The 9,247-nt window shown below is 38.6% G+C and overlaps 2 protein-coding genes across 6 annotated transcripts in view; one reads left to right on the top strand and one right to left on the bottom strand.

The window, feature by feature from the left end:
* LOC117282691 (gastrula zinc finger protein XlCGF49.1-like) overlaps nt 1-1,236 on the bottom strand; it is a gene marked incomplete at its 3' end in the record, with an annotated part of 14,991 nt that extends 13,755 nt beyond the window's left edge. The window contains exon 1 of the mRNA XM_033753345.1: nt 606-1,236. Within this exon, the coding sequence (XP_033609236.1) occupies nt 606-608 (3 nt within the window). The remainder of the gene's footprint in view (nt 1-605) is intronic.
* A 72-nt stretch (nt 1,237-1,308) lies between these two features.
* The window catches only part of LOC111869229 (focadhesin), a 124,294-nt gene continuing 116,355 nt past the window's right edge, over nt 1,309-9,247 (top strand). For 2 of the 5 annotated variants that reach the window (XM_023860579.2, XM_023860572.2), the window contains exons 1-2: nt 1,309-1,421; nt 2,225-2,309. The gene's annotated coding sequence lies outside the window, so the exon portion shown is untranslated. Of the gene's footprint in view, nt 1,422-1,699; nt 2,310-9,247 lie in introns of those variants that run through there. The other 3 variants (XM_033753346.1, XM_023860576.2, XM_023860574.2) reach the window with 3 other exon arrangements.

Genomic DNA, 9,247 nt, shown 5'->3' with positions numbered 1-9,247 from the left:
AACTGCCTTCTAAAAGAAGTTATTGAAGGAAAGATAGAGGGGCGGATAGAAGTTACAAGAAGACGAGGAAGAAGACGTAAGAAGATGCTGGATGACCTTGGGGACAGAAGAGGATACTGTCATTTGAAGGAGAAAGCTCTAGATCGCATTAAGTGGAGGAATTGTTTTGGAAGAGACTGTGGACCTGTCGTCTGACAGATTACTGATGATGATGATGATGATGACTTAACATTGAGCCAATCTCCTCGGATCTGGTAATTTTAACATGAATATATCATGCCAATCTAATCAGCCTGTGGCATGAAAATAATTAACAATATTATATCCTTTATTCCTGGACATCCAAAGTAGTGTCATTCCTTCATGTTTACTGTCTTGATCTTTCTGTGCTTCTCATTCTCTGCATCACCATCTATTTTTCATTTATGATTCAAGAACAAAATACACTAAACTGCTATAATACCTACAACACCTCTAAAGAAGGGATCACATGGATTATGAAAATTAAGAGAATCTTGTCACAAAATCTTTGTTTCTCTGGTCTTGTAAGTCGAGGGATAAAGACAAAAATACTCTTCCTGTGCAAAGAAGCACAAAACACTCACCATGTTTCCTCTCAACGCTGGAAATCCTTCAACTCTATGTAGTACAATTTTTGACACTCTTGTTGGAAGAAAGCGTAGACGTCTTTGTAAACCTTGCAACTTGATCCTCACACAAGATATTTCGTGGGCCGAGAATGCAGTGTCTTACAGCAATCCTACTGGTATGGCTTGAGAATCTGGAGTGTCAGCATCCAACTTGCAATATTTCAAAGTCAAAGTTATGTTACGAACGACGGTGAGTCGGCCAGTGTGCCTTGTGTAGGTACGGACGATAATGTATGCCTCACGGCTGCCAGTCACAACTTGTTATATAGCCTCGGGCGGATCAGACAGAAAACACCGCTTCCAACATTTCCTGTATTGTTGCGCAAGTGTCCAATACCCCGTTTCCTAGCAACAGCTGATTAGACAACACTGCGTCCTCTATGTTTGTGTCAGTATGTTGCCTCGGAAATATGTTTTCATGCCCCTGACTAGCAATGACCGCCTCCACTTGTTCCACTATTCAAGCTTTCACCATCAAGTCACATTATCATATGTTACGAAAACAGAAAATTACACCGTACATCACTTATGTCAGCAGACACTGTTATTGATACCAACCTTGCGACCTCCTGCATATTGTCACAGTCTTCTGAGGCTTCTGAGGCCATGGTGTCTAGCACATTGCTACCAACGTTGCACGGACCTACTGCTCCTGCAGCGTTCCAAGGCTGGAAGTGCATCGAAGCATCAATCGCTGCCCGTCTAGCAGCTACAATTCGTGTAATATAAAGAGAAGAATTCACGGTGCTAGGCGTGTTGGATATGATGGAGGTTGGTTGCTGCAGCCGTTTTTTAATTGAAATTGAAGTGTCATGATTTTTTAATTTAAAAATTAATTTTTCTTTTAAATCTTCATGTTTATACAATTGCAATAATAAGTTTTTTTTTTAAGTCAGCATGATCTGCAGGTTAGAGAATACTGGGCTCTGTTATGTGTGTTTTCTTATTCTGCGTGGTACTTCGTATATTACTAATAAATTTAAGATATGGTTACGATGTTGGAACTGTGGATCACGTGTTGGTAATATACGTGACTGCTTTATTTAATTATAAATTATGTATAAATTGTGGAAAGCGTAATAAAAAAATTCGAATGTGTGGTGAAAGGTAAAATTATAAACCGGTCTTTAGTTTGTAAAAATATAACGAATCCCGTCTGAAGGAGGGGCTGTCATTTGCTTGATATTTCGGATTCCAGATACGATTCTTAGCCTACGGACAGTTTAGCTTGACTAATGTTTATGTGAGTTACCCTCAGCACCACAATAGATATCTTTAAATAGGTCATGACCACTTCATTTCAGATTTATTGTTAATCAGTATTCAGTTTGGTTCAGTATGATGAGGTGCATGAAATAAATCGCGAATCAGCGAAGAGCAGCAATGGAAAGTGTACTAACCCTCTTTCAAGGATATGTTAACTTTTAATTCCTATTTCTGTTAATGTATATCTATGGTTCAGCTGTAAATGCTGTAAGATTTGCATTGCCACCAAGGGAATTAAGATGTCTTAACATGATACAGAAATATGTTCCAGTGCTTCTTTACTCATAGCCATTCGTTTCTGTTACAAGAAGTATGTTTGTATGAATGAAGAAATTACCGTTTCGAGTGTTGGAGAACTTCCGAAATGCAGTCAAAGTGAGGAGTGAGTAACAGGTGAGCCTTCCATGCACTGTCTACAAAATTCTTTGTTGATGTCCATTTTGTCAGATGCTCGTCACTAAATTTGTGGTATGTTTCAAAATTTAAAGTCTTGAATTGTTTTTATTCATTTGCCAATTCACATTAGGACAAATTTAATTGCAGTCAATTATCTAGTACATCATAAGAGAACTGCAAACACTAGTGGGACATTTATAAGTCAAAATTGTAAAGGTTTGCAGAGTTGTTACTTTCTGTTAACTGACTGGCTGACACTAGGCATGATAATGGAGCTTAGTGTCTTTGGACCAAGGAATATGTAGGACTATCCCATCTCCTTTTCTTTTCAGCCTACTATGTAGGAGGGTTCCTTGTACTAAAGCTATGTATTGCATGCCAATCACAGTGCTGCTTGGTGCAAGGCATGAACTGTCTTCGCTCGCTTGAATGCTAGGATCATGGGTTTGAATCCCACTGAATGCATGGATGTGTGTGTGATTATTCTGTGTTTGTGTTGTTCTTTGTGTAGGTAGGGGCCTTACGATATGCTGATCACTTATCCAAGGAGTCCTACTGACTGTAAAAAATGTTACAAACCTTAAGAAGAGGCCAAGGCCCAAGAGAGGGCTGTAGAGCCATTGATGAATTGAACGAATGAATGAATGAATTGTATCAAATGAATATTACTGTTATGACTGGTATGCCTGGTTTGCTCATGTTAGCTGCACAATTCAAGGGCAGCTGGACACTGTATGAAATTTAACTTACAGTGTCTTGAGATATCCAGTGTCAAAAATGTAAAGAGTGTGAACTATAGTTCTGCACATTTGTGTCGGACCATTACTGCTTTCTATGTCATGTCTCTTGTGTAACAGAGCACCTGCTTTTGCAGATTCATTCTTTAAATAAATGGTCATCTTGAACTTCCATATTGATCATGTAATGTCACTAGTGTTTTTAAACCTATGTGTTGTTCCATATATAGTACTGACAACTGTAAATGCTATTTGTGGGTGGATTATAATTTACAGTGATGCAGTTAACAAGATGTCTGTAGTAAAGTTGTTTATCTTTTCATATGCTGATTATGGGTTATTTGGAAACTCAAATTACATTGCTCCAAGAGATGGATGACATCGCTTTCTCAGTGTGGAAATGCCAAGCAGGATATTCACACAAGTTGGCATCCACAGCTGTGCACCAATTAAGGGGGGGGGGGCAGCACTAAAGGTATCATTAAATGTATGTAGCTCATTTGATACCCATGTTAAGTGAGTCCCTTCTCACCATGGCATCATGCATCCTCAGATTACGGATGGAGATGGCCTCCAGATATGGAGGGTAGCTGTGAATATGTAAAGTAGTCACTTACGGCTGATAAGTGGGGGTCCTCCAGCTTGGGGGTTGGGCATGGGGCTACTAGGTCACAGTAAAATATAATTGTGTTATAAAATGTCACAAAGGGTTGTTATGAACTGAAAAAGCATGAGCCATGGTTTGACAGTGGTTGCTCACATTTTTTACATCAAAGGAAACAAGTGAAATTGCCATGGTTACAGGATAATATGATAATATGAACAATATTAGGCATGAAGCCAGCAGACATTTCGGGAATGAAAAGAGGGACTATCTGAAAGACACAATTAATGAGCTTGCAAAGAACAGTAAGAACGAGAACATTAGAGATCTGTATAGAGGAATAAATGACTTTAAGAGGGGTTACCAACCTAGCAGTAACTTAGTGAAAGATGAGAATGGTGATCTGCTTGCAGATTCCCACAACATTTTGAATAGGTGGAAGAACTACAGGGAGATTGAGAAGTTGCACACATCACACTAAGCAATTCTATTTTGCTGGTTTAATGCACAAACTACAAGACATACAGCATTTACTGTTAAAGTTTATAACCTTACATCTTAGAAATGCAAAATCAGATCATGCCTTTACAACATATGCTCGAAATGGCTTCCCTGTTCCGCAATTCATGAACAAGCTTTTTTTTTTTACCATGTTTGAGACCACTTTGTGGAGTACCTGTAAACTTTATGCTGTTAATCCCTGTCGTAATGTTCCTCTTGAGGTCATCCAGTGTATGCGGATTGTTTTTATAGACAAATCCTTTGAGGTACCCCCAAAGGAAAAAATCTGTGGGTGACAAATTGGGCAAACGTGGGGGCCACAATCCTTTCAAAATCCTTTCCTTTCTTGCTTGTGGCCCACTTTTGAGTTTCATTCACTTTTGTGCCCCCCCCCCCAATTTTGTTTAATTATAATAAATGTAATTGTTTATAATAAATATGTACTTTATCAACATGGATGTCTATAAGAAAGTGTCTATATCTTTTACTATAAACCAAGCAGACTTGTCCAGGGGAACAAAGAATTTTTGGCAGTTGAATTTTCAGAATTTATGAATGCCCGATTTTAAAGTTTTTAAAGATGTGGAAAATTTTGGAAGTCAGTATTCATAAAAATTACTTTGGAAGCCATTCTACTTAAAATAAGTTCAAAACTGCTGTAATCAATTCACAACATTTTTCTTTTGTAGAGGAGGGGGTATTCAGATTGTATTGAAAGCAAATAATTTGTTTGTAATGAAAGTTCAGGGTATGAAATATAATGCTTAGTTGTCAAAAAATAGTAACACAATGGACAATGCACCATGCATTGATTGAGTTCCTTGTGGATATGGTCACTAATTTAATTAAAGAGATCGCCCATCTTAAGAATGATAATTTTGTGCTGAAAGAGGAAATTAAGAATCTACATAACCATATTGAAGCCTCCTCCAGGCCCCCTAGGGAACAGCATATTCTGACGGCAGAAATGTCTCACAAGCAAGCGGCCAGCAGCCAGTGTGTTCCTTCTGCTGCCCTCCCCACTCAGGCCTTGCTTGCTATTTCTGTACCTGCTGGGACGACCTTGTCATACAAGGATGTTGCTGCAGCTGTGATTTCACCTTCTTGGCCTACACCACTACGTGATCCTGATGGATTTAAAACCAATATATACAGAAAAAGTCCTCCACCAGCACTCCTGCTGAAATTGCTGTTGTTACCAAGGTTAAACGCTGACAGCCACTTATTGGTGTTAGTAGCTCGCTATCCTTGCCTGTCATCATGAAACCTGAAAGGTCTAAGGCATTTTTTGTCTCTCAGTTCAGCCCCGAGGTTACTTCTGATGATGTGCACAAGTCATTGAAGGAGCAATTGAGTCTAAAAAAGTTGGTCTGCACCAAACCCGGAACTAAATTCAACTTGTATTGTTCCTTCCATATTTCTGTAATGGAAGACGAGTTTTCTCTAATAAATAACCCTGGTGCCTTGCCTTCTGGCTTCTTAATTGCTCCATATTATGGTAAGCTTACACCTGAAGTGGGAGCTCCCACTGCTGCTATTAAATCTGCAGCAGATCCAGTGGGTGATGGTGGGGCTAATGGAGGCAGCTCGACATCCCCGTAAACATGGCCTCTTTCAGTGATGCAAGCACAAGTCGTTCGGCCATGTCACATGTGAATTTCGGTAACTGTCTTGGCATTTGTTATCAAAACAGGACCAAGCAACTTGAATTCTATGATGTTTGCACATCAAATTTTGACATAATTTGTGTGCCTGAGACATGGCTCAACGACCTGTGCTATGATCACAATTCATTTCCTAACAAATACACTGTTTACTGGTCTGTCTATTCTCAGCAATTTCCCTAAATTGTTTGAATTCATTATTCATGATCATGTTTCGCTTTATGCTATATTTAATCCCAATCAACATGGCTTTACCAGAACTAAATCTACAGTTACCAATTTGGTGACGTTTCTTGACTTTCTGGCACCTGTTGTCTGCAGTCAGCATCAAGCTGATGCTGTCTGTTTTGAGCTTTCAGATGCTTTCAGCCTCGTGCCTCATAATATGCTTTTGCATAAATGAAGCTCCTTCGGTTTCTCTGTTGGTTATATTAGCTAGTTTCGCAGTTTCTTAACCTACGGACAATCTTGGGTTCGCGTTTGTGACACACTCTCCCTGCCTTTCCATGCAACGTCCGGTGTGCCACAAGGCTCTGTTCTGGGGCCTTTTCTTTTCATTGTATTCATAAATGACCTATGCAACTCTGTTAACTACTTTAAACTGTTAATTTTTGCCAATCTCAAAATTTTCCACGTCATTAACTCACCACATGATTCCCTCTTACTCCAATATCACATCAATTCCATCAATTGCCAACTCCATGAGACTTAATATTGCTAAAATGCGTGTTGTGTCATACACCAGGAAGACAAATTTTCTGAATTACAGTTATCAGCTTCATCATACTATCATTACACGCACCAGCAGTATTAAGGACCTTTGTGTTTTTTTATTCAAAATTATATTTTCACACGTGTTGATTACTTATTTTCTGAATGCATAAAGCATTTAGACCTTATTCACTCCATAACCTACATATTTTCCTCCCTGGAGTGTCTATATGTACTACACTTTACTTTACACCATCACTTTGACTGATGCCAATAAGCTTAGTGCATCCAGGAAAAATTTGCGTCCATCTGTTTTTATCGTTTTCCCCTCATATTCCATATACTTATACAGATGCCCTAGAGATATTAAGTCTACAGTCTTTACATAGATGAAAACATCACCTTGATGCACTTTTTTTTTTATTCAGGTCTAACATGGGCTTAAATCCTGCTCATCCCTTTTAGAAAACATTAGCGTTTGTATTCCTGGCAGCAATCTTAGGGGCTTCTCATTGTTTGGTGTTTGTCCCTCTAATAAACACTCTCCTTCTGCTCAGTGCACCTATGCTGCCAACGCGGTGGGTAAAGATCTTGACATGTTTGCAGTCAGGGCCTTTTCTCTCAATCATATCTAGCATGTAAATAAAGAAAAAGTTGGATGAAATTAATGTGTTTGTACATTCATCCATTTCAAACTTGAATTCTTTCATATTTTATTGTTACCATGGTTATTCCGATCAAAAAATACTAATTGTATACAGGGTGTTTCACGACTTTAGGGCATAACTGCAGGAGGTGATTTCATAGGTCTTTGTTATCAAAAAAGTTCATATAAACATGTGTCCGATTTTGGACGGTTACAGAGTTATGACCGTTTTTTCATTCCCGTACATGCCCTTGTGTGAACCGCGTCTATCATCTGGCAGGTTGCTATTTTTAGCCAGCTACAGGCAGAGCGTTCTCGTTATCTCGACACTTGAGAGGTACGTAAGGCATGGTGGGTTGGTATGTCCGGCCACGGCTACTGTGGCGGCTACTGGTGTTTAGAACAGTTCTCATCTCAGTGCGTCTGTTACGTTCACAATGCCATTTACATTTTAATTTGAGGAGTATGCAGATGTGATTTATGTGTACTGGTTTTGTGGTGGTAACTCAGCTCTTGCCATAGCTGAATATCAGCAACGGTTTCCGAATCGTAGAATACCAAACCGGAGAATTTTTACTGGAGTTTACCAGGCATTGCGAGATACCGGTAGACTTCCCACTGGATTACTGTGTGTGGGGATGGATGAAAGAACTGGTTTACAGTGTGAAGGTGGCAACGCGAGATGCTTTGCTCGAACGCAATCTGCATGCTGCTGACCACATAAGAAACAGCCAGCTGAAGCTGCTACATGCTACACGCGCGGTTCACAACCGAGCAGCAGTCTGTGTTGCGGCCAGTGGTGGCATTTTCGAAAATCAGCTTTAAGCACCAGTCAGTTCAAATTAAAGGTAATTTCATGAAGTTAACTTTACATTCATACTTTAAATGTATCATGTATTATGCTGGTTTATTATTTTGTTCCGTTTATTGTCAGTAAACGTTGCCTTCTATTCTAAGTTTAAAATGGTCATAACTCCGTAGCCATCCAAAATCGGATGCATGTTTATATGAAATTTTTTAATCACACAGACCTAGGAAATCACCTCCTGCAGTTATACCCTAAAGTCGTGAAACACCCTGTATATTTTAATTTTATCACTTCTCAATGAGAGGTTTGATTTATGTTGTTTGAGTTGTAATTGTAATTATTTTTTCTGAATATTTATACTTTACATAAATCAATTCTCAGTAACAACTTAAGATTTGTGTTAATGACATTATTATTATAATATTTTTTGTTTGCTTATTTTTCTGCATTAATGTGTGATGAAATAATGTTAGGAAAGGTGGATGATTTAAGATACACTGTTCGTGTGCGTAGAACATAGTGCTTTTACGAGTCTTCCATTTATTTGAGAGCGGAAACGGATATTAAAAAAAAACAGTAAACATAAATGTTGCCAACTTATGATGATGATATGATTACCAATCCAACATGACCTCCTAATCTCATCACAATCATAAGTCAACAATCAAGTAAAATATAATATAATTAACTATGCAATCAAATTCAACTTGCGATGAAAATACTCAGTTTTTGGACCTGGCAGAGCTTTGGTCAACAAGTCTTCCATCAACTCTTCACTCTGAATATAATCAAGTTTCACTTTACTTTTCTTTATGGCTTCTCTGATAAAATGATGCTTTAACTCTATATGCTTAGTACGCTTACTGAATCGCCTATCCTTACTTAACATTTGGGCTGACTGATTATCATTAAAGATTACAGGTACTTTCTCTTCATCCATCAATTCTAGTACAAAGTTTGATAAGTAAATCCCTTCTTTAATACCTTCAACCAGTCCATTCAGTAAATCGTGTAAACGTACACACTCTCTAGCGGCATCATTCAGCCCCTTGTACTCAGCTTCAGTACTTGACAATGATAACGAATCTTGTTTCCTGCTTTCCCAAGAAATTACATTACCACCCAATTTGAAAACATATCCAGTATACGAGGTCTTGTCAAGAGGGTCATTACCATGAGCTGCATCAACATATCCACACAAATCTGACTTTGCCGTGGTATTCTTTTGGAACGTTAACTTAGTGTCAACAGTCCCTTTCAAGTA

The sequence above is a fragment of the Cryptotermes secundus genome, unplaced genomic scaffold (assembly GCF_002891405.2).
Source record: "Cryptotermes secundus unplaced genomic scaffold, Csec_1.0 scaffold2726, whole genome shotgun sequence".
NCBI classification, from domain to species: domain Eukaryota; kingdom Metazoa; phylum Arthropoda; class Insecta; order Blattodea; family Kalotermitidae; genus Cryptotermes; species Cryptotermes secundus.
This window is presented reverse-complemented; position numbering and strand designations above follow the sequence as displayed.